Here is a 25,885-nt window from a genome sequence, read left to right as displayed (position 1 = left end):
TCTTTTAACATAGCCGACTTGAGTCTGTTTCAACGCTGGCTTCCTTTCGACTTAACAAGTAGGAGTTTAAGTTTCACACTGTAGCAAAAAAGGTATTTAAATACTGAATCGCTTTAAGTGTTAAGAGTGAAGCCGACGAGAGCGGTTGGTTATAAATCAAAGGGCGGAAGCGAGGACTGCGAGGCGAGTCACTCAGCTCTTGACAGTGACTTTGGATTGAAGAGTGTTGTAGATTAAACTGTGTATAAAATATTTGTTCGTTGCGTTGAGTATTTGGTTGTTTAAAAAATATAATACATATTTTTAAAATTTTCGCGTAAACTTTACAGATGATAATTCTGTATATTATACTCGTAGGTACTGCTGGATTTCTAACGACACAGCGCTAGGCAAGTATTTTTAAGAAATAATAAAAATAAAATGGTTAGGCGACTTCATTTGAATGTAATATTACTAATTATATTTACTTATAATTATTTAATTAAAGGCACATATGTGCCTTTAATTAAATATTACAGCTGGCCGTAAATTATTATCAGTATTTTCTTTTAAAAAGTCTCATATTATAAGATATCTCTCTCTCATAGTATAAGAATAAATGACTCATATGTTCATATTTTTTAAATACATCTATAAACATAAATAAAATCACAGAAATACTTTTTACGAGAATTGATATCTTGATCTTGCCATGGAAAGCAAAAAACCCCTAAGGGTAACTATTTTTTTTTATTTTTTTTTCATAATCTTAAATATTTATTCTATTCAATAAATGTTTTACTTAACAGCGTCTTCGTTTGGGCGTTATTATTTAATAAAAATAATATTAATAAATAAATTTGTTTGTGAAAAAAAAAACATGCTGCATTAAGTTAAAATTATACAAAGAAAATCGTTTATTTATTTGTATTTCGTTTTAACTTACAGCTAGGAACACATTTCACAGTGCAAACATTTTAGCGAATAAATTTTATTTGACCTGTTTCAGTTTACTTTTTATTATAAATCTGAAGGAGCTAATCAAAGGCAAAGGCAGATAAATAAACATTGGAGCTGCCTTGAGCAATCACTGAATCCGCCCACTTCTACTGTTTGTATGGTTCTTTTAGCTACGGATTGCTTGTCAATACACGACACAAACAACGCGAAACAAGGGACTCAATATAGATACGACTTATTGATTAAAGCCGTGTTCATATTATGTAATTATATTATTATATATACTTCATAGAACGTTAGTATTATTTTAAATATATTTGGGTTGTTATTGCTACAAAAGTATTAAAATACGTAAATATTAAACATGTTTGTTTACGAAAGTCTAGTCTGAAAGTCCAGTCTGTTACAAAGGCCTAGAAGTAGCTATGAAGTTTTTCAGATAGAACATGGGATGTTTGTTCTTTTTTATATATAACGAATAATTACAATTACTAATTAAATTTAAAAATGTGTGTAAATTCTCAATTCAAAAGTATGATTATTTAGGATCATTTTTTGTAAATGACCTTATTTAACAATCCGTTAACTGTCTTGTGTGCGTAACCTGTTATTTGTTAAGGGTATTTCTTTAGAGACTTTGCACCTTTGTCACCTCGGCTCGCTGTTGACTTTCCTTATAAAGTTTGTGTAAGGAACGCGGGCTCTGTTTAAGAAGTTTACACGAGGAGGTATATACGAGATTGTACGTCTAAGTTACGGTTTAACTTTCGCAAATAAAAGATATTCGTTATACAGTTATAGTTTCATGTAAACACTTAAAATTTAAGTTCATTTATAACTGTGCAGTGTAAACTTATTATTAGTTAAAAACTTAACACATGGAGATTCAAAGTATAAAAGTGAGTTAACAAATGCATTCGCATTGCTTCAAAAATAACTATTGAATGAAAATTTCTATTCGATGCACGCAAGAGGATTAATTCCTCAGTAAGTAGACGGAAACAAAAAAGGTTCGCTGCAACCGCAGAACTTTCAGCTCTAACTATACCTCCATAAATAAACTTTCGGTTTTGCCGGGATCCCCGCCGATCGCAAATTTCGCTGTGAAACTGTAAAGTCGCATAAATTACAGCTTCTGACTGTGAAGAGAAAAACAAGTGGAAAGTAGCACTTAACAGCTTGACTAATCGCTAGCAATGACAGTTGGAAAGCGGAATCTGGCATGACTCCTTCACCGCAAGCCGAATTGCAAACGCACAGCTCTGTACCCGTATGTTTTGATTTATATTTTATACCAATGCATTTTAAAGCTATTTTATAATTTATTTTATACATTTGTGTTTGTGATTTTTTGACTTTAATTCAGATATTTCACATTAGGTATTAATATAATATCCTATATTGTGTTACTTCAAATATTTTAGGAGTTTACTACCACTTGGGTAGTTTTATGTGAAGTAAGAATTATGTTACTATGTTTACTTTGGTGAATAATTTACACTAATGACTCTGATTATCCCATTTAATTGAGATAGGGTACATCAGGAAGTGAACAGGATGCTCAAAATCTGGAGCAGCCGGATTGGGAAAGTACTTCGACCTTACACAATAATTCTTCTTTCAAGCAGCGTTATGTTCCTGTAGTTACAGAAGATCCCATTTAAATAATACTGATTAAAATGATAGAAAAATGAAACTTTGGCTGAGGTAGGGCACAGTAGGAAATATGCTACTTAAAATCTGGAGCAGTTCATCTGGGGTAGTATCTCGTAACTTAAAGAAGATCACAGCTGCTTTCAAGCAGTGTTGTGTTCTTGTGGTGAGTGTGGTGACCAGATCTCTTAGGAGGGGAGGGGGTTAATGGGTGGGTAGTCTCGGCAACACGTTTGCGATGATCCTGGTGTTGCCGGCGTCTACGGTAATCAATTACCATCAGGAGAGTCGTACGCTTGTTTGGGACCTATAAATATATTCATTTTCTTGTTGTGGTTCCCGTTAGTGTTTTCTGCCCCGGGGGTTGTGGGTTCGATTCCCACCCCGAGTCTGGGTGTAATATATTTATATATATATGTATTGAAAAAATATGTAGCTTTACCAGTCTGCTGTTACCTATAAAACAAGCATTATGTTGCTTACTTTAGGAACAGATGACCGCGTGTGTATTGAATAGATATATAAAAAAACCTTTTTAGACAACTATATATATATATATATATATATATATATATATATATATATATATATATCAGAGATTACCTCAAAATTGAATAATGTGTCTGAAACCATTAACATCACATTCTTATTACTCTGTAAACAAGTTGAGCTGCTTTGTTCTCACTAATGACATTAAAGTAACGGTTAAAGTTGCATCTACAATCCGAACATTCCTGATCTCCCCCTAGTTAGCGCGAGCTCGTATATCTCAATGCGCCTGCAGTTCATTTGCTTCACGCCTCATGCCCGCAAATAAATCACCAGACCCAGATCGACCCAAGTGAAAACTCTAATGGCATTTCCTACATACTCGTATATTCTGGTTGTGTCTTGATAGAAACGATGCATCTTTCAGCGTAAATTTACTTGTAAACATACTGAAAGAATTTTCTTTTAATCTTTTATATAAAGTTAGATATACATTTGTGAAGTTCATTTTACAATATACTATAACGATATCTAAAAGATAATTTATTAAGCTTTATACGGGTGGTAAAAAGATAAAATTTATGGAATTGTAATAGTCATTTAAATATTAGAGTAAGCAGATTTTTAAAAGTACATTTGTTATAAATTTTATAAGAAAATAAGACTCAAATCAGGTAGGTAAATTATCTCTAAATATAATTAAATAGTTTCTATTAAATTAATTTCACAAAAGAAGTTGACTTACATTATCAAACTTAATAGATATACTAAAATGATCAATATATATGATAAATACCTACCATATTTCGAGGAAATATTAAAGTTCATATTAAAAATATAAACATGTCTACGTATACTATTTTAGTAATTTCACCAGTAGCTAGACATTACACACGTAGTAAGCTTTTATTTAAATTGATTGTTTTGAGTTAAAGCGTAAAACAATGCGACTGTCGATTCACATACGGTCCGACCGCAGAGTCTAACTTTCTTTGTTCCTTTAACTATTGTTTGGAGTTAAACCTACTCCCGGATGCCAAATGGACGAAGCTGACTCCGAGAAATTGTTTTGTTTGAGTTTCGTAAAGGAAAACATTTTGCAAGCAGCTTAAGCAAATTGCTTAGCGCCTCGCAGTGCGACCGATTCATATTTTATAGGCTAATGTGAGTTTAATTGCTGTGCCTGTTAATCTATGAACGGAAACGTTTACTTATACTCTTTGTTGACTTAAGCGGCTTACAGAGGTCAATTTTTGATAAAAATTATTATGAACAGCGTACTCCGCTTAAAAATCTTTGAAAGCAAGCAACATGTTATACATGTCGACATTTATAATATTAATTTAAGCTAGAACAAATATAAATAAATCTTTGTATGTGTCAATATTCTTAATAAATTTAGAGCTTATAAGCAATTTAATTTGTTATAAATTTCGAATTTTAAATCGAAATTGAACGTATGGTGGTTAGATGGAACCATAGGAGCTAAAGTAGACGATGTCGTTAAAGATTCAAAATTCAAAACGAGATTGATAAAATTGGTCTCGATATTAATGGATAGTTTTCGCGCAACCCCAATTTGGAAATTCCCTGGACTGACCGAAAACCTTGATGCCACTTTAGAAATTTCATAGAAAAAAATCTTAATTCATCGTTTGATGAAAATTTGTGGAATCAAGCTACTTTACCAATTAGAAACGGTGGCATTGGCGTGAAAAAAAAAAAAAAAACGTTTAAGAGTTGCTCTTCCTGCGTTTCTTGCTTCTGTGAATACTATCAAGGGTCTATGTTCTGACACCTTAAAAGTAAATTCAGTCCAAATTACAGACACTACTAATGCAATGCTAAAAAAAAAATGCTAACTGGAAGTTAAGTTGCTCTAATGGCTATTGCCAATGCGAAGGATGTTACAAAACAAAAACATAAGGATATGCCAATAGTTAATAATACTCATATTTTGACGCTAAATCTTACAAGTGACAAAAAACGTCCCAGGCTGCTAGGCCAGGCTCTAGCTGCGTTACATAAAAAGTCAGGTCACTCGTTACACGCAATGTCGTAAAAAATCTTGGGACATTTTTAGACCGTGAAAGTTTTAGAATTGCTATCGGTCTCCGGTTGGGATCTCCACTGTGCTTTGAACACAGATGTCCGTGTGGAAAGGAGGTCGATTCTTTCGGACTAAACGACCTTTCCAGTAACAAGAGTTCAGGTAGGTTTCCCTGCAACTGTTCACTAAGTGATAACATAAAAAAAATTACCACCACCGACATTCTTGCTCTTATCGAGCCTACTGGAATTAGTTTCGATGATGGCAAGAGATCTGATGGATTGATGTTGGTTCCTTGAGTAAGGAAACGGGCACTATTGTAGGACGCAACTTGCGTTGACATACTTGCTACATCCCATGTCAGGGAAACAGCCTTAAGAGCGGGAGCGGGAAAAAGCTGAAACGACTAAACAGCACAAATATTCGTCACTAATTCCAAATCACATCTTTGTGCCGTTTGTAGTCGACACACTTGGACCTTGGAGTAGCAGTGCTAAAAAATTTAATGAGATAACTCCTCGTCTTATTGCCACCACTAGTGACAAGAGGGCTGGTGCATTTTTTTGCCCAGAGAATCGGCATAGCGATTCAACGGAGAAATGCTGCCATTATTCTTGGCACCATTCCACGCGGACATGATTTGTACCATCACTATATTTGATTATTTAATTCTTAAGTTGTGAATTGTATATATGTATTTAATTTAATAAAAAAGTTGCAACTACAAATTTATTGACACATACTTGTAAATGGCTTAAGAAGTATCTATGTGTTTGTCATAATATATGTATATACATATAAATAAATAAAAATAGGTAAAAAAACTTTTTAAGTTAAACGGTTTTATGTTAAACATACATTGCAATGTTTAAGATAAATGTACTAAAAACCAAAAAATAATAAAATAGATACAGTCGTGGGAATTATAAACATATGCATAGACTAGACTAAAATAAAACCGTGGGGCACGTCAATTGTCTACAAATTATCGACTTAATGTGCGATAGAAGAATCGTTTAATTCGTCGTTAAAATAGGCAGTTGGCCCGCAGACGGTGAGGAAATTACTTACTATTTTCTTGCTCATGGAAATTCCAATAGTTATACACTCCATGTAAATAAAAGAGATGTTTCAACTAGTTTATCGTTGGACATTCACACTGCTGGCTGGCGAGGAATCGTTTCACTGCTCGTAGTTTGTCTTTAATCGACAAAACATTTGAAACATTGTAGACAATTGACGTGCCCCACGGTTTTATTTTAGTCTAGTCTATGCATATGTTTATAATTCCCACGACTGTATCTATTTTATTATTTTTTGGTTTTTAGTACATTTATCTTAAACATTGCAATGTATGTTTAACATAAAACCGTTTAACTTAAAAAGTTTTTTTACCTATTTTTATTTTCTAGTTTTTAGTTTTTATTTCGCATTCTGTTTAATTCATTTAGTGCTTCATTATTGCAAGGCCCATCTTAAATATTGAGGTTGTATAGTGCACTGTATTCTTCTTGTCAAGCCCTTTTATTTGATACCCATATTGGTGGGATTGATAAAAAATTGTTATCAGACATTTGGTAGCGGCGGCCAGCTTAGATTTCAATTTTGCATAGTAAATTGTATTCTACTTGTTGAGCACTTTCATTTGATACCCATATTGATGGGATCGATAAAACCTACGTTACCTGCCATTTTGTAGCGGCCGCCATCTTGTATTTCAATTTTTTATAGTATATTGTATTCTGCTTGTTGAGCCCTTTCATTTGATACCCATATTGATGGGATTGATAAAACCTACGTTATCCGCCATTTTGTAGCGGCCGCCATCTTGGATTTCAATTTTTTATAGTATATTGTATTCTGCTTGTTGAGTCCTTTCATTTGATACCCATATTGATGGGATTAATAAAACATAAATTATCCGCCATTTTGTAGCGGCGGCCATCTTGAATTTATAATGATAATGATTAAACATAATTGTATTGTCACCAAAATCCAAAGTGTATACAAAATTTCAGATTAATCGGTTGACAGAAAGAGGGTGAAATTTGAATTACTAAATTTGACCCAAGAATAAAGAATAAATAAAAAAATAAAACAAACGGGGTGAGCTAAATAAAACCGTTTAAAAACAAAGATACAAATACTCGATATTCTTAGCTTATATATTTCAGCTTATGAGTATAAGTAATAGTAATAGTAAGATATATAGAAGTAATAGTAAGATATATTCAATTGACTAAATGATGATGATAATGAATTAGCGATATCTCAACAGAAGTTAATATACGAACAGGCCCTTTGTCCTGAAGCAGCCGTTTTTATTAGAATTGTGAACAATCGGCATGAAATGGATCCTTTAATATATGTGACCTGTGAGTCATTCGAGGGGAAAGAATGCCAACTAATAAAATGATAACGAAATTGTCAGTGAATAAAATATAGATAATGTCTGTAACATTATGTCATGAATGAAAATATTATTAATAGCTGATTTATTACATCCGATTATATGAAAATAAATCTCGAACTAAATTTCTTGGGTTGTGCAAAGTTCTTGGACTGTATTTTTTTTAATTATTTAAAAATGCAATTAAATTGAAAATGTAAATAATTAACTTTTTTCTCTTTTGTTCGAGTAGCTCTTTGACTATACAGTCTGTAAAAAATAATCAAATGAGTACCTACATAGATTCTAGATTATTTAAAGAAATAAAATATAAAAACCAAAAATAAAGACGTTAGAAACAACAAAGAAAGTAAATTAAGTCGTACAGAAAAACATTAAATTAAGTAGTATTCTTATTTTAATGAATAAATAAAACAAGCAATATATTACATTCGGATTAGAGTGAAATTAAAACTTTGTTCGCTAATAACAACCATATATTACGAACAGTTCCTGGGCGCAGCTGAGGCCCTTGCAGGCGGCGTAACTTTTTACATTGTTCCCGGATTTCGTTAACGCCATCTTGTAAAACTGTACTAATTTTACGTTTGTAATATTCAGTGAATAATTACATTTAAATAATTTAAGAGGGAAAGTTTATATTAAAATAATTTAAATTTTGCTATTATCTAACTATTTAATTCAGAGTCTATTTTTTTTAATTATAAGGCAGGTATTATTATTAGGTTCATAGGTTTAAAGTAGATAAAGATTTGAAGTGTTTTCATTTGAATATAATAAGAAATTTAAATAAATATTTATCTGATATAGTTATCGACCTTTCAAAACTGAATTTCAACTAAAACTATATAGTTTTACTATTGATTCCTAAGATGATTATTTTAATATTGCTTAAAGAGTTGCTAAAGAATTACATTTTATAATTTATTCACTAACAAATTAGTTACTTTGTCTTAAACACTTTTAGCGTCTTTTTAACCGCTTAAACGTGTGTTACAAGTTGCATTGTTTACGTAATCAGAACGTTGATAAAGCAAAACATTTGAAAGAATTTGCCACTTGACATAAAGCGGGCGTGTAATTCCTTTTTTTCCTAACTGCTCGGAGTGGCTGCTTAATACGTTCTCGCGAGCCATTGTTTTCAACGCACCAACTTTGAAGATAATCCTCTCATAGGAAACCATCATTTTCAATTTCGTTACAAATAAACACAAACGATTTTTATTTCTGTTATCATACCATTAGTAGAAGAATATGAATCTACCGATAAGCAAATAATTACTTTCTTTTCGTACCTTTCATTACATTAACAGAAATAAAGGAAAAAGGCCAATATTAATCCAAAGTTTAAGATTAATATTTTATTAAAATCAAAACGCTTATTTCTCCAATTGGAAAGTGCCGACAACAAAGCCGATTTCGATCTCTATAGCCAGCTCCAGAAACAATCACTCAAATAGGCTGTTCATATTGAATATTAATCGCTATTTTCACTGAAGAATAGGAATAATCTGAAAAGCGAGCCTTGAGGTTCGAGGAAATAAATTTGTAATGCAAAGTTAGAAATTTCATTCCTGCGTTACAGATAAGTAAATGCTTTTCGGTATATTACCGCACAAAGGTAAGAAAGAATACATTCGGCTTTTTTATGAAGAAGCGAGTGAGAGACTTAAGGAATATAATCCAGTGCCGCTCGAGCGATTCAACATTGATCCAATAAGGCCTAGGTATTCCGCAATTTATTAGCCTTGCAAATTTGGAGCCACCGCACCCTCTATGAAATACAGCGGTGGCCGCAACAACCTTCCGTCGGCCGCCCGCGCCGGTATTACACCCCTATTTTAGCTCTAATTAAAAAGCCATCAAAGAGTTTTCAGTCATTAATCATGAAACTGTTAACGGTGAATACCGTTGCTTAAGTCCGAGCCGAGTTAAAAAGGAGGATTGGGATATTAACAAAATTCCGAAATATTCAGGGTTCGCGGAGTGGCAATCCGCTCGCAAAAAATACAGATTTAGCTGGTTTAATGCGATGGAATCTTGAGTTGTTTTTAGCGGTTTAAAGGATCGGAAACCCTTCATTTTAAATACGAGGAATAATGCCAGCGATATTTTTAAGCTTTGTAATTGACTACAGCGGTTGGTCTGTTTTTACTTTTTTTTTAAATAAGAAATTATATTTACATTAAGATACTCGAAACGGCAGATAAAATGGAAAACGTTAATAAAAGCGGATTAAAGTGGATTGGTTTAGGACAGTTTTATTGCGATTCGTTATTTAATTTTTTGTTACTAAATAAATTTTACTTTTACTTCAATTTGAAATTTCTCCAAATGTGAATTTAATTAAAAGAGTATCGTTTACTATTTGTTCATATAAACTGGATTACAAGTAAAAAGTATAATGTGTAAACATCCCATCATTTAATAAAATAAGTAATTGTAAAATATTAAGTCATTTTTAATCTCATTTGCAAATATTAACTCAATATAATAGATAAAATGGGTTCTTGTTATTGTTTAAAATTGCGACCGTTGCAAAATCAGTTCAATACATTTTTTTTTGTATAAATATATCCATTACCCGATAAAGATGATTTTCTATTTACGCCTTTGATAAACGTCGGGTAATTGAGTCAGGTTTAATGGAGTGTCCGTAGACTGTCAATTGCAATCGTGTTAATTCAGTGACGCTGACTGGATGTCGCGATTATCTAAACAATCAACCCGACCGCTCGTCTAATAACCATTCAGAAATATCTTTGACATATTAAAAAGCGACCTAGTTTTGTTAAAGCTGAAAGTATGATACTGATACAATAGTATCAGTTATAATTTTGGAAGAATTTTTTGTAGCGTTGCTGCTTATACTATTTTATAAGTAAAAATAAACAGAAAGAAAAACTGCGACAAAGATAAGCCGCTTTGAATGCTTACCGTAAAAATTCAACATATTTTTAGTTTACTCGGAAAAATAATATTTTATGTTATAGCATAATCTGTCCGCACTGGTAGAATACGCTGAATTAGGATGAAAATTGCATTTATTTACATGGGCTGACTATCGTGTTAGTTCCACTTTGTCAAGGGTTTAGTGCTTGTGACTGTATAAACGTAAATAGATATAGTATAGTGTTAATTAACATGTTAAAGTTATTGTGTTATGAAGACTACGGTTCTGAATTTATCTCTGAACATTACCTAAAAGGGATGATTAATTTGATTATACTAATTCAATATCTGACTCCGTCTTTCCGAGATGTGCCCGTGCCCATAGCCTGCCACATGGTGCTTCTTGGCGTAACTTTGTCATCTACCCTCAATTTTGGCTCATACATAGAGGCAAAGGCTCAAACAGCTGCCAAAAAAATGGATGTCCTCTCGAAGGTGAGACAGTATTTCACTCCGGAACAGCTTATAAATTTATATTAACCGCAAGTTCGATCATGCATCCTCTTTTACTACTCTCATCTTTGGGATGGCTCAGCCAAGTACCAGCTGGAGCTTCTTGAGTCAATTGAGAGACGAGTCAGGAGGCTCATCGGTGATGATGCACTGGTCGTTGCAAAGCTGTAAAGCTTGCATCATCGGCGTAAGGTGGCCGGCCTCTCGGTTTTTTATCGGATACACTTCGGAGAGTGTGCGCAGGAACTCCATGACCTGGTACCCCTCTCCCCCTTCCATCTTCGTACAACCAGGTGCTCTGCGTTACGCTACCCTTATATGGTTGACATTCCCCCTATACGCACTAAGCGATTCGCTAGTACATTCTTGATCCGTACGGCCAAAGAATGGAACTCTCTACCAGCGTCTGTGTTTCCGGAAAACTATAACCTGGGGATCTTTAAGTCGCGAGTGAATAGGTTACTTCTAGGTAAGCGTGCTTCATCTTAGACCGCATTTTCACTTATCATCAGGTGAAATAGTAGTCAAACGCAAGCCTATCATTGTATAAAAAAAAAAACAATCAGTTCATACAGCTTAATATAGTAAATAATTAAGTAAAGAGCAAACGACAGAAACTGTGTAATCACCACAAATGTAAGATACGAGTATGGTCACATTTGTGACTATACGTTATGGAGTTTGTATACATTATACAAATGTGTGTGTATATTGTTTTCAAGTAATTCACATGATCCCAATGCTTCAAACATCAATGCTGCAAACATCTAGCGGTCAAAACTGTTGCATTACTGCATGAACAATACATCATAGAGTTAATTAAATTAAATTGTGTTTAAAGGATGATTAATTAATATAATTAGCCACATCACTTAACGTTAAGCTAATTATATTATTAATTTGTCTATTCATTAGCTTCGAATAATATAAAAACATTAAATAATTTAAGTTATAACTCCTTATATGATCACGACGCAGTTATGTGATTTCATTATTATACCTTTTTATCGTAAAAAATGACAAAGCTTCAGAAAATGCAGGTGCGTTAGTAGCAGTAGTTGCATAAATATTGCGTAAAAAATAAAATTACTCCAAGTTGTTGAAAAGTACGAGTAAATGCAATTTCCATTACAAAGTGGATTTTTTTTTAAACGAGTTACTACTTCAACCGAAATTCTCTCACTACTGAGTTTCCTTATAGGTCGTTTGTTCTACTTGAGGTTATTCTGAATCGGGATTTTAATGATTCAAAAGAGCTTGTTTAAGCCTACTAACTTATTGAGATTTTCTACGAGAACTCGTTTTAAACGGCGTTTTGACGATTTAAGCTTTTAAAAAGGCTAATATAGTATTTTATTTTTAGTCATATATTATTATAAATAGTAGTACACTAAAACATGGTTTGTGTATTTAAAACATGCAAAAGTCTTTATTTTAATAAGTAGAAGAATTATTAAGTATTTTTCCATAGTGACAATTTTTATTTTCAATTAGTTGTGCCCGCGATTACGTCCGCGTGGAATTTAACAAAAAAGTTATTGTTTAGTTCGCAGAGTTATGAAATAAATACATTTCTAAAATAAAAGTAACCTAAGTTACTCATTATTATACCAGCTATCTGCCAGTGAAAGTCCCGTCAAAATCGGTCGAGTCGTTTCAGAGATTAGCCGGAACAAACAGACATATAGAAAGATAGACTAAAGCTGTAAAAAAAGTTATTTTGGTATATGTACCGTGTATACATCCATATTCATTCAGTAAAAAGCCGTTATTTTAATACTACAAACAGACACTTCAATTTTATTTATTTGTATAGATAAATTCAGTTTTGATTAAAACGTCTTCAAACGCAGTCAAAATATAATACACAGAAATCGTTATATACAATACACATACCGAATCTGGTTCTAATGGGGTCGTGTTAGGTCCTGGCGTCAAGCGCGAGGCCACTAATCCGACGTCAACAACGGCGTGATAAAGGGGGTCATTGTTTCAGCGGTTCTCGATAGCCGATATCAATCGCGATTCCGATTCGTATCGAGAGGGATCAAAGTGTTCTCGATCGGTCTGCATGTACGACCTGAGTGCCTACGTGGTATTGGTTTCCAAAACACACGTCTAGTGACCATGTACAGTTGTGAACAACGGCTTCGAGTACATCTGAAGTATATGGTTTCCATTCCATCGTTTAAATATTAAAATACTACTTGCTGCCCGCGACTTTGTTTGCATGATAATCCTTGTATATATATGTCGTAATTTTTCTCCGAACTTATGAAGTAAAACTTCATTACACATGCTTGACTTGGGCAGCGCTAAGCTGGTGAATGCGTGACTAGAGCGTTACAAAAAGTGTGATCGGGCGAGGCGAACGCTTGTTTGCCGACGTAGTTGATTAATTTTTTTTACTGGGAACCATATTACGTTAAAACTGTGTGGGTACCCACTAAAGCCTAATAAAATATTAAAATAAGTTGTCAAAAAACCACAAAGCACTTTCAATTTAAAGTAAAAAGAAGTTTTTTGACACTTTCTGTTTTGAACGGAGCCGGAAATTAATTGACAAGTAATTAAAAATGACAGGCAAAGGTACTTCGTGATTATGACTTGATTAATTTTGGGTTAGATATTTTAATTTGATAAATTTGCTTAAATTTCAGTTTTTATACTGGAAAATTATCAAATTATGATGTTATTTAGGTCAATTAATTTTATAAATGCCTAAAGATTTACTATTTGTTATTAATAATTTAAGGGTAGCACATATAGGCAATAGTAATAAATGACCGATTCACCTGTTTCTTTCATAATTCAACTGTGACCTTCATAATTTAGAATTACATACAAGATTAATTCAATAATTGTGTTTGCTCGCAAACGAAAAAAATATCGACTTTAATTACATAGACAAGTAACGCAACGTAAGTAGACGAAAACATAGTCCAGTAAACATGAGTTATCAAAGAGTACTCAAAAAATAGTCATCAGATCTTGATCAAATTTAAATGGTATTACAAAACAAGCTACAGCTTGCGATTAAAATAAGAATTATCAAAATCAATACATCCAGTGTAAAGTTACGCGATATAATACAACGAAAGTCAATGAAAAAATAATCAGGTAAAAAATACGCATTATTTGATATAACTCTGGATTGGAACCAAATGACATACATCACCTTTCGATTAAGATAAAAATTATCGAATTCGGTTCACCCAGTCAAAAGTTCTGAGGTAAAATACATAAAAAAGAATACACACGAATTGAGAACATCCTTCTTTTTTGAACGTCGGTTAAAAACCAAGGTAACGATATACTTTCATAGGGATTATTTGTCAAGAACTGGATTGAACCTACGATAAATTGCGGATTCCTTCCAAATTATTATAACAAACATATTCTATGCTACGGACAAGTAGAAGCTAAAGTTTCTGGCGAGCATTTCCGTATACTTTTAATTTAAACTGTATTCGTAAATATTATTATATAGTTATCCTAACTAGCCACGGAGAACCAAATACAGCTTAAGACCTGACTACAATTTTTGAATATATAACTTTTTTATCGTGATTGAAGTAAAGTTAGTAGACTCTTATTATTAAATGCCGTCTACTTTCTTCGGCTGGCTCGTAATGAGTGATAACAAATGAGTAATTTCGTTGTGCAGAACATTTTCACGTAAAGACTAAAACTAACGGTTCAATTTTGAATTAACTACCAAAACCTTTTTTCCTCTGGTCATAATAATAGATAGTATGCGGCGAAAGTCTAATTGTAAACGATATGTCACATCATTGACAGTATACATAAAGTCTCGTAAGGTAATTGACAATATCAAATTGAATAAACGTGTTTTTTTCCCATTGAAATATATTATAACTAACTGCTTTCCCATATGTCAGAACAACTATTGGATAGAGTTAATAGTTGAACAAATGGAAACCTAAAACACACAAAGGGAAATAGCCTTACAAAGCCAAACCAATAACGCAGTTTATAGTTATAGTAGCGTGATCCCAAGCCAATTACGTTAGTTCGGGGGAACAAAGTAAAAAAAAAGTATAACAATAAAGTAATATAATTTAGAGGCAGCGGCGGGTGAAGTCGTTACCTATTTGTATCGAGGGACGGCCCTAATTTAATGAAGGATTGGGATTCATTTCCATCATTATAGAATAGAAATGTTTCGAAATAATTTGATAATAAAATAACCCATTCGCAAAAATATAATCGAGGAAAATACAAAGACGTTCAAAATATCTTACATTTCTATACAATATCTTCCAAATAAACACAATATTTTACTACTAGTATTTTTGTTTTGTATTACGTAGTTATTTAGTAATACAAAACTGTATAAAATTATATGAAGTATTGTTCCCGTAATTTAGTAATGTATGTATAACTCTTACATTAAAAACTTCTTAAAATTTAATGGATGATAGTTATACCCTTAAATAAACAGGACCTTTTATACTTTAAAAATATCGCATAAAACTTTTAAATTAATTAAATAATGCGAGCAATAAAAGATTAACATTATATACAATGAAATTACTTGCGATAGACAAATGTTAAGACAAAATATTAAAATGATCGGCGCATTTCAGAAGGGCCTGAGGCGGACAACTGATAAAGACGCATGTATAATTAATTTTAAGACACCGGCGTATTATTTTGGCGCATGTAATCTGATTGAATGAATTTCCTACGTCGTTACAATTACTAGCTTATTGGGGGGGGGGGGGGGGGTAACTTTTAGAACAATGAAATTCTTATAGAATGATTTAATCATTTGAAACGTAACATAACGTTTGAAACTATTGATCATGTTATTTACGTATTAGTTTAAGAATTTACAATAGTGTGTGCAATTACGTAGAAAGGAACGCTACGTATCCCGAAATAGTAACACAATACCATTATATTTATGTATTGTTGTATACAGTCTATACGTTAATCGTAAACTTTCCTTTTACAATGTCATTAGGGAAATTGGCATCGTTAATTTATAAAGGTCCCCTTTAACTGCTTTGCTATCGACGAATTTAAATCGGTAATCCTGTGGTTTGTTTTATAGCGGTGATATCAGGCAATTTATATCATGATCGTAAATGTACGCTTAATGTTGTAGATCAATTTTGTTTCGCGGATTGAATGAAAATACATGATTGACGATATATTTTAGGCAAACAGGTTTTAGAATAACAAAATTGGATATTATGAATGTCATTCGTATTCTAACCACGTTCCGCTGTAAGACCGCTTTTAATTTATATTTTTTGGATGCCATATCATTGATATCGTGCAATAGATTTCTTTTTAGCTTAAAGAGATTAAATTCATCATTTAGATAAAAATATTACTTCTGTCTTTACAGACTTTATCTTTCTCTCTTGTATAGAAAAAAACATGATCGAATCAAACTATTTTTTAATCGCTTTTATGTTTTGGTACGAAGTGTCAATAGTAACACGAACGCCTGAGTATTGGATTACGGCAAAAACAAACTAAAGGCGTATAAGTGCCAAAACAAAAGGACGTCGATTCAGTCGGATCGAATTACCTTTGACGAAATGCATTCGAATAAACCAAATGTACGTATTGATCGACCCATACGCTGTTCCTTTGCGAGAGAATTCGAGACACACGCCACCGCAATAAAGAATTATGATTATTATTATACCTGTGAAGACAGCTGCAATAAAAGTATATCGAACAAATGGCACTTATACATTGAATTTCACGGTATTTTAGCGAACGTTAAAGAGCAATGATAATAAAATCACATACGAAAGGGTATGTAATAAAGAAATATGGTGAAAGAAGATAGTGGAAGTGCATAATAAAGTCGTGTTACTAAAACATGTTACGCGGCGTCTTTTATACCCAGAAAATACTGCTGATATTTAATTCTTATTAATTCTTTTTTATTCTTATTACATTTAAAGACTTAGTACATAAAGTAAGACCTATAATTTAATATCTTGATAAGAAAAGCTGCAATTAACGGTTAAGATTTACGAAGCTTTTCGATCATGTACTATATATCTATTAAATTCAAAAGGTCTTCAAACTTAAAAAAAAAACTTAGTTATAACATTCATTTCAAATGAAACTAATTAAAAAATAAGAAGTCTGGAATAAGAACTACAAAGGTACTTTACCTACTACGCAAAATTCGAAGCCTAATTAAGACTAGGCACCGACAACAAAAACTAATTAAACTTATTCCATTATTTTAACAAACGAAAATTTTAAAACAGAAACGAGTTTTATAACTACCAAGAACGTGTAATGCAATGACTCGAATTTCGTGGGTAAGTATAATTTTATGAATTATTTTATGTAGATACTTTAATCTGATTTCCACAAAATGTAAAACCAACGCAAAAAGATCCAGTTTTATTATAATATGTCTCTGTGCTAATTAAGAACTATGAGGTTATTACTTTAGCAGTAATTTTTTGGTGATTATACGTAAAAATATTGTATTAAATTGGACTTTTTTAAATTACTTACTAAAAATCGTCGAATGTGTTTCGAGCTTAATATAATATTTATATAGTAGAAAAATGTTTTAATAGCTATGTGGTATGTTCTATCAGTGAGGTTATAGTATCTAAATAAAAAAAATATTTCGATATAATACTTTGATAAATTTTAAATAATTGAAAAATGTAGATCCCGATTGCACGATTAGATATATTATATTACCGTTTCGCAAAAAATACAGAAAAAGTTATTAAACCTTTTATACGTTAAGTTTTTAAGCTTCACGTTCTCTATTAATAACGACGACTCCTGTGACCGCATACATCACCGCCGAAATATCAGGAATCTCAAAATATAAATAACGATAAGTCCCGTACATAAAAGTATTAAACATTTTGTTTGAATTGTTAATTACACGTCTATTATAGGTACATGGATTTTTTTAAGGTAAGTAGCAGAGTTTATAAGTATCTTGTTGAAAATTAAAGAAGTACCTCAATCTTGTAGCAAATTACAGCCAAATTATATTGCCCTCGAGTAGTTCTATGTTCCTGTGAGTAAGGTAACCAGAGATCCTGGGGAAGATCGGGGTAAAGACGACAACGTGCTTGCTCCGCTTATTTGCTCGCTTGCGCGCTTCTGGTGTTGTAGTCATCCATCGACTACGGTATGTATATGAAACTAGGAATGTTCCTAGAGTAGTACCTTAATTAATATTAACTACAAATGACAAAGATTATTCTACTCAACGAAACTAAAATTATTTGTAAATTTAACTACCGAGCAGTTATCGAACCTGCGACCGTCAGCGTTAATAAAACTTTACGCACAACTAAAAGAGTCGTCGAGGTATAAGCGCCTTGTAAATATAAAAGGGTAGAACATGTAACTAAATGGATATTTCAAAAAGATGCGGTGTCTAAAGTGGAATAAAATTAACATTGCAAATGCCACTAAACCGACGTACTGGTACTAAGTATATTGTTCATTTTCACAAAGATCTACATAAAAAATTTATTTCACTACATTTCTGTCTAAGAATAAATTATACATGGAAATTAGTTTAAGCAAATATGTATTTTCACCTTCTGATGTAAATAGTTTGAAAATAAAATTAACACATTTAGACAACTTTAATCTTATGAACAGATGATAAAAATGTTGAATGAAAATTAAACTTGTCGAAATTAGGTACGTTTTTGAGTTTTAAATTTTTCAATGCTGTAAACAGAAAATAACTCTAGTGAGAAGTGACATACTAACGAAAAATAGCAAAGTTGCGAAATTCACTTGAGGTGCAACTTATAAAAGTATTGACGAACGAAACATAAAAGGGATGGAGCAGAGATTAAGTAACTTGTTCGGCTTCGGCGTTCGGGCATTCTGAGAACAAAGCTGAAATTTTCCAGACGGGAAGAATTTTGATGCCTTTTACCAACAATGGCCGTAGTAGACGTCAGCTAGTCCGTGATGAGTATTTTACGACTGGAATTTGTGGATCTCTTTGCAACCACAATTGTTTTAAAGTGAACAAAGCAGCGCGTTATAAAGTTAATGTGGATGGCTCAAGGTCTAAAGGGGATAGAGTGCTGAACATAATTTAATTTATATGCCGCAGCAACGCTACTTAGGATGCGAGGATTAATTTCATAAAAGACGACTTTAATCTAATACAATGAAGCCTATTTATAATAAAGCTTCAAGTGGTTCGTGTATTTTATTAAGTGTTACAAATGCAATTAGTAATAATTAATTTGTATTATTGCTTTAAAAATGCTTCGTTAAACTTACTTATATTTTATTTTACTTATACTTATATTTTATTTGTTACGTTAAGGGCTATTATTAATAATAGCGTTCAATAGGATATCAATAAGCGATTTAACGCTCATGTCAGTTGACAAAATATTATTCAAAGATATGTTTCATTATTAAAATGATTTAATTAATAGTTTTGTGACAATTCGCAAATCGGTAATTATCTGAATGTTCGTCGAGTAATTGTAGAACTCGCTTGTACTTAATAAATGGAATCGTTATCGTAATCAACGATATGTTAGCCAGTTAAAAGAAAAAAATTATGGGGCGGAAAAAAAATGTGAAAGGATAATTACATGGATTATTCGTTAAATAACGTGTGTGTGGAATATATAAATTTAGTTAAATTTTGATAAAATATTTTTACCAAGAAAAATATATAAATGCGTTTTTAAATGTTTTAATTTTTCTTTAAATATTGTGAATATTGCATTTTCTTGTTCTTTAAAAGAAAAAGGTTTGCATCCACTTTGAGTAAGAGCGTTTTGTAGACTTTTACTTTGTTTTATACCGTTTAATCTTAATGATCTTTATTAGCTATTATTTAGAGCATAGTTCAAGAAGTATGTCATATTTTTATTAATTTGGACCTAATTAATGCAGAAAAAAATCCACTTATTTAGTTTCACCATCTTCAAAGAAAAACTTTGAGAACACTTATTGGGTTATAGACTTATAGTACTCCTATACAAACGATTATTAACCAATTCAACTTATAAAGGGTTGTATTATTACAAACTTAAATTGCTATATTTAAAATGGCAAATCCTGTACAGACTTTTAGTGACTATTTTTTTCTCAATTTTAAAAGCTCTGATAAACTCCTCTGAACATACTTCATGTATCCAGCTTCATTCGATTAGGATGAATAAAAAAAAAACAAGTAAGTTGAAAATTATATCTTAAACTTTATATGCACATACGTACAATAGTACACGTATCTTTTATGTGTGTAAAATGGATATTTGAGTAATGTTTTAAATAATTATAAACGGTATAAAAATATGTAAATTGTAACTAGCCTAAAAATATAGGCGATATACTGAGCGACACAGTTATTCTACTTACCAATCTTACAACGATAATTGATACAAATATACATTTTTTTTCAAAATTTTACAATATTATACATATTTACAATTCACAACTTAAAAACTAAATGTTTACACATACTTGCGGTTTAAATTAACAATAATCTGAACAGTTGAATTTGTTTTTTTTTGTTTTTTCAATAGTATTTATTTCTAGCTGACTTCCAAAAAAGGAGGAGGTTCTCAATTTGACTATATTTTTTTTTTATGTATGTTACATCAGAACTTTTGACCGGGTGGACCGATTTCGACAATTTTTTTTTAATCGAAAGGTGAAAAACCGATTTTGATAATTCTTTTATTTGTTGGAAAGGAGATATCCCTAGTTTGGTACCATGATAAGTAAACCAGGATCTGATGATGGGATCCCAGAGAAAACGAGGGAAACTCTCGAAAATCCGCATAACTTTTTACTGGGTGTACCGATTTTGATAATTTTTAATTTGATCGAAAGCTGATGTTAATCATGTGGTCACATTTAAATTTTATCGAGATCTGATAACCACTTCTTGAGTAATCTTTGATAACGCGTAGTTACTTGACTATTTTTTCGTCTATCTATGTTGTATATTGATGTACTTGTCGATGTAATTGAAGTCGGTTTTTTTCCGTTTGCCTGCAAACACAATTATTATAACTAAAAAGCAGTTAGAGCAAAATCATTACTATGTAGTTACATTTAATTTTATGCAAGTACCATTTAAAATCAAACTCAAAATATATGTTTATTTTTATATTATCAGTCGTTCATCCCGACTAGAAAAAAAGTAATGCTCAACCAGATCATGGACCGGATCAGGATAGAATGAGGCATGCCAGATCCGGCAAGCTTAATCAGGACCAGGTCTGGTCCAGACAAGGATAGCCTGATGTAAAATATAATCAAGTATGGTAAGGCATACTGGATCAGGACCCGGTCCGGTCTGGATAAGAAAAGCCTGATGTAAAAAATTTAATCAAGCATGGTAAGGAATAACTGCATCAGAACCAGGTCTGGTTCAGATTAGGATAGCCTGAAAGAGATTACGTGAACTGAGCCTGAATCGCGCTATCGATGTTTTTAAGCGCACTTAGTATATATACAGTTATCAGGACAGTCTAGCACGGAGTCCATTTCTTCAGTAGAGCAGTCGTAAGTAGTTAATTAGTAGTTAATTAATAGAAGTTAATAAATAAAATTTTATTATTTATAATAATTAATTAATAGTAAAAAAGTAAATAAAAATAATTGATATTTAAAGTAAAAACAAAAATAAATAATACATTGGAAAATAAATGGAAATAAATATTAATAATTATTATGTTAAGTAACATATTTATAATATCAATTTACTTTTTATTTATTAAACAATTTTTTCAAGAATATACATTCGTGTTTTTTAAAAGGACCGGACAGGGCTTACACGACCCGGACCAGGCAAGGTATGTAACACAGATGCTTGATCTGGACCCGATCAGGAAATCTCATCTCATCCTGATCAGGTCTAGACAAATCTTCTGCGTTACATACCTTATCCGGTCCAGATGGCATGATGGTCCAGATGGTCCATCATGCCCGAGGAACATGAAAAAATTTCTACTCGGGATAACGACTCAATCTCTCACTGTCTCCCAGTAAGATAAATATTCTATAACCGTAAACACATACAACTCAAGCACAAATGCCCCAACTACGACTCCTATACATGCATTGCATGTGTGCGGGGATCAAACTTGATACCGCTAGCGCATAAGCCGGATGTTGTAACCACAGTGTTAACTTGTCTTCTAAATATAAATATGATAAACATAGAAATCGTATTGAAATCAATCGTTTCAAAATATATACATCTTTATCGTGAATTTATACCATTCACAATGATATAGCGTATTCGTCGAAGCGTGAACGCTGTTGAGATAAAGTGGGTTGATCACTCGCGAATACCTGAACGTTTGATTCCAAAAGCGGTTTGACGAAGGTAAGCTTCCTCCCAGCGTCCTCAAACCTTTGTCTCGCGAGAATACAATGGACAATCGCAATGCTTACAAGATACGATATGGGACGCCCTTCTTGCGTTATACGTGACCAAATTTCAAACAAAATGTTTTGTGGTACGAATGTCTAAAATAAGTAATGTCATCTCCCCATTGATTCGGCAGTGTATCTTCTTCAATGGCCTTATTGAGATAAGAGAGCTATTATTTGCTTAAGTAATCAGAGAGAACTATTAAATAAAATAATAATAATATTTTCAGTATTATTTTCCATGATCGTATAAGTCTCAGAGGAATTATTATGTTTCTGGAAATAAAAAATAAATTTTATCATACAATCTATGACCGAGATTTCCAGTTCAACTTTATTGAGAGTTTGCTGTTTGTAAATTAAAATGCTAACGAATATTTCATCTTGTTGAACATTATTTAGTGAGTTGGACAGTTCGAGTGAGACGTGGTCAGCGGTCAAAGCAACTTGCGCTTCAAGTTTTGACTACGCCGGACGTTGTGCGCCGTTCGTTGCTTAACTCATTGTGTTTATTTTTTACCCTTTCCACATTGCTCGGCTGAGTGAGTCCTTTCTTTCAAATCTTTCTCTACACTTTTTATTTGCTCGCCACTAGTATGGACATTTGCCTCCGATGAGACTTCCTCACTTGAACAACTTAAATTAAATGGAACGATAAAGTCGTTTTAGTTTTGTTTTATTAATTGCTGCTATTCCTTTTTTTTAAGTAGCGAATATGTTTTGGAATAGAATACACAATAAAAATGAAATATATACTTTTATTTAGAGACTAGCTGTGACCGCGACTTCGTCCGCGTGGAATTTAACAAAAACGTTATTGTTAATTTCGCAAAGTTATAAAATAAATGAAATTCTAAAATAAAAGTAGCCCAAGCTACTCCTTATTACATTAGCTATCTGCCAGTGAAAGTCTCGTCAAAATCTGTCCAGCCGTTTTAGGGATTAGTCGGAATAAATAGACAGACAGACAGATAGACAAAAATTGTAAAAAATGTTGTTTTGGTATATGTACCGAGTACACGAGTACATCCATATGCATTTGGTAAAAAACGGTTATTTTAATATTACAAACAGACACTCCAATTTTATAGATTTTATTACGAAAATGTATATTTTCATTATTAAGAAACTTATCGTATATATATATATATATATATATATATACATTTTTATGCCACAACATTTTTATGCCTTCGTTAATAATTAGATTAAATATTTTATAATGAAAGAATATTCCTTAAACAATTGAAAAAACACCATTTCCTATTAGCTGTACCGACCTCATTGTAGCACTATTATCCTCGTTGGTAAATTCTGGTAAAATACCGAAATTCAATAGTAGCTCGAAGTTTTCAAGCATTGAATTGTGTACTAAAAATTCAACCATCGTATCTGCTCACTCTCTAAATTAGTATTTTATTAGTAAATGCAAGAAAAAATATGCCAGCTAGAGGCGTGCATGCAATGCGTGCAGCTGACGCCAAATATGGCATTATATGAGGTCCCTAATCTACTTCATGGTCGGATGGCCGGAGCTCCGTTGTCGATAACAATAACAGACTTAATATGCCCGATAATCGGTTTTGTCATTCGAAAATCCCCGTGATTGACACTTTTAATGGCGTTTGAGTTAAACAGCATCCGAATTCGACGAGCCGATTGCATTCTCATTATTCGGACGAAGGGTAAAACATTTGGGGAAAATGCATTAAGTATCCAATATATTAAAATTTAAAGTGATAAGTATTTCTGGAATATACAAGGCACACATTATGTTAGCTATAAACTTATGTCAGGTTTGATGTGTCTGCGTACCAACAACATTAGTTGATTTTCATTAACTGTGACAAGGCTTAATGATTAAAGTTTCCACATTCATTACGATATAAGCGAACTGTTTAAGCCACAGTTTAATGGTGGCGGTAAATTGCACATTAATATTGCGGCTTAGATGACCACGTCCGGTGCTGTCCTGGGAAAGTAACAATTGACACCTAAAAAAGATAAAGCACGCACCTACATAAAACATTTCAAATTTTAAAGTGAAATGCTTAGAATTGAAGAAAAGGAGGAGTTTCTTAATTCGACTGGATTTTTCATGTGTTACCTTATAACTTTTTACTTGGTGTGCGGATTTTGATTATTCTTTTTTTAATAAAAAGCTGGTACTTGACTTGTCTTGTGGTCTCAAATAAATTTGATTGAGATCTAAGGAGTACTTTTTATCTATAATAATGCGTATTACTTGACTATTTTTTCGTCTACCGACGTGGTATTACTTGTTGATGTAATTTAAGTCGGTTTTTTTTCTGTTTGCGAGTAAACACTATTATTATTCTATCGACAACCGTAAAAAATAGGCTTTTTAGACGTGTGTACGTCGTTTAGGAAATTACTGATCATAAAGAAACATTAACTACAACTGTATTAAAATCTCTTGACACCAGGGAGGGCAATGAAATAAAAGCATTGTTTTGTCTCACTTTACACATTTAAAGTCATATACATCTATCTCACTTTACATTACGTACCCTTGAAAGCGTCGCGGTTTTGAATGTGTTCGTGCTAAGAATACATGCACAGATCTACGCACACATGTTAAAAGTTTTGCATGTTGTTTGATGTTTTCTGCTATATCATGAATCATGATTCGCTAAACAGCCTTCTAGGAATCGAGAGACACTCTTAAAACGTGCTTAAGGAAATATGAACAACTAATGAAGTAATGTTTTGTAATGATACATGTGCTAACGATTTTTTATAAATGTGAATAACTCACCTCTCTTGTGTCTGACATGATATTTGTTCTTAATGACGGGTCCCGTACAACACGGTTGTTCATAATAAAAGTTGTACGAGCTGTCTACTTCTGAAGTTTGTTGCACAGCCTGAGAATGGACTTGCCATTCTACACTCACAACTAGGAACGCAAACCAACGTACTGATAGAGCGAATACTCTCATAGTCCGCATCTTTCTTTATCACAGTCACTTCAAAAACACAACACTACACAGGAGTTAACTTTAACGCGTTGAACTCATTATTTATTTCCTGGAAAGAAATGTAAAAATCAGATTGGAAACAATATAGAAATAATAAATAATTAATTATTTCAAACTAAAACTCCAGTATTCATGAAAAAGTAACTGAATATGATATAATAATATCACAATAAAATAATAAAAATGAAAAAAAAAAGTTTTTCACTAAATTAATAAACAGCGTTAAATATAGTATTATTTAGGCCTAAAACGAGCTAACGCTGGTGCGACGGTTAGCAGCTTAATGAGCCAATTGGGTTTTTAAGATTTTTTTACAGTTGTAAGCGTAGTACATAGATATTACTACTACTACCTTTTTGGTACTATTTAGTTTAAATTTAAAGTATACGAAATAAAAAGTATACATTTTTTCTCATATGATCTCATATGATCATAACAATAAAAATAAATTGATATAATAAAAACTCTTTTAATATAAAAGTCATCATATTCCAAAATGCAAACACCATAAAACCAATAATGAAATAA

At 32.3% G+C, this 25,885-nt stretch overlaps 1 protein-coding gene across 1 annotated transcript in view; it reads right to left on the bottom strand.

Moving 5' to 3' along the window:
* Positions 1 to 25,327, bottom strand: part of LOC123661254 (semaphorin-2A) — a 113,253-nt gene extending 87,926 nt beyond the window's left edge. The window contains exon 1 of the mRNA XM_045596241.1: positions 25,135 to 25,327. Coding sequence (XP_045452197.1) covers positions 25,135 to 25,327 — 193 coding nt within the window. The remainder of the gene's footprint in view (positions 1 to 25,134) is intronic.
* Positions 25,328 to 25,885: the final 558 nt, after the last annotated feature.

Source organism: Melitaea cinxia, chromosome 16 (genome assembly GCF_905220565.1).
Source record: "Melitaea cinxia chromosome 16, ilMelCinx1.1, whole genome shotgun sequence".
Lineage (NCBI taxonomy): Eukaryota > Metazoa > Arthropoda > Insecta > Lepidoptera > Nymphalidae > Melitaea > Melitaea cinxia.
This window is presented reverse-complemented; position numbering and strand designations above follow the sequence as displayed.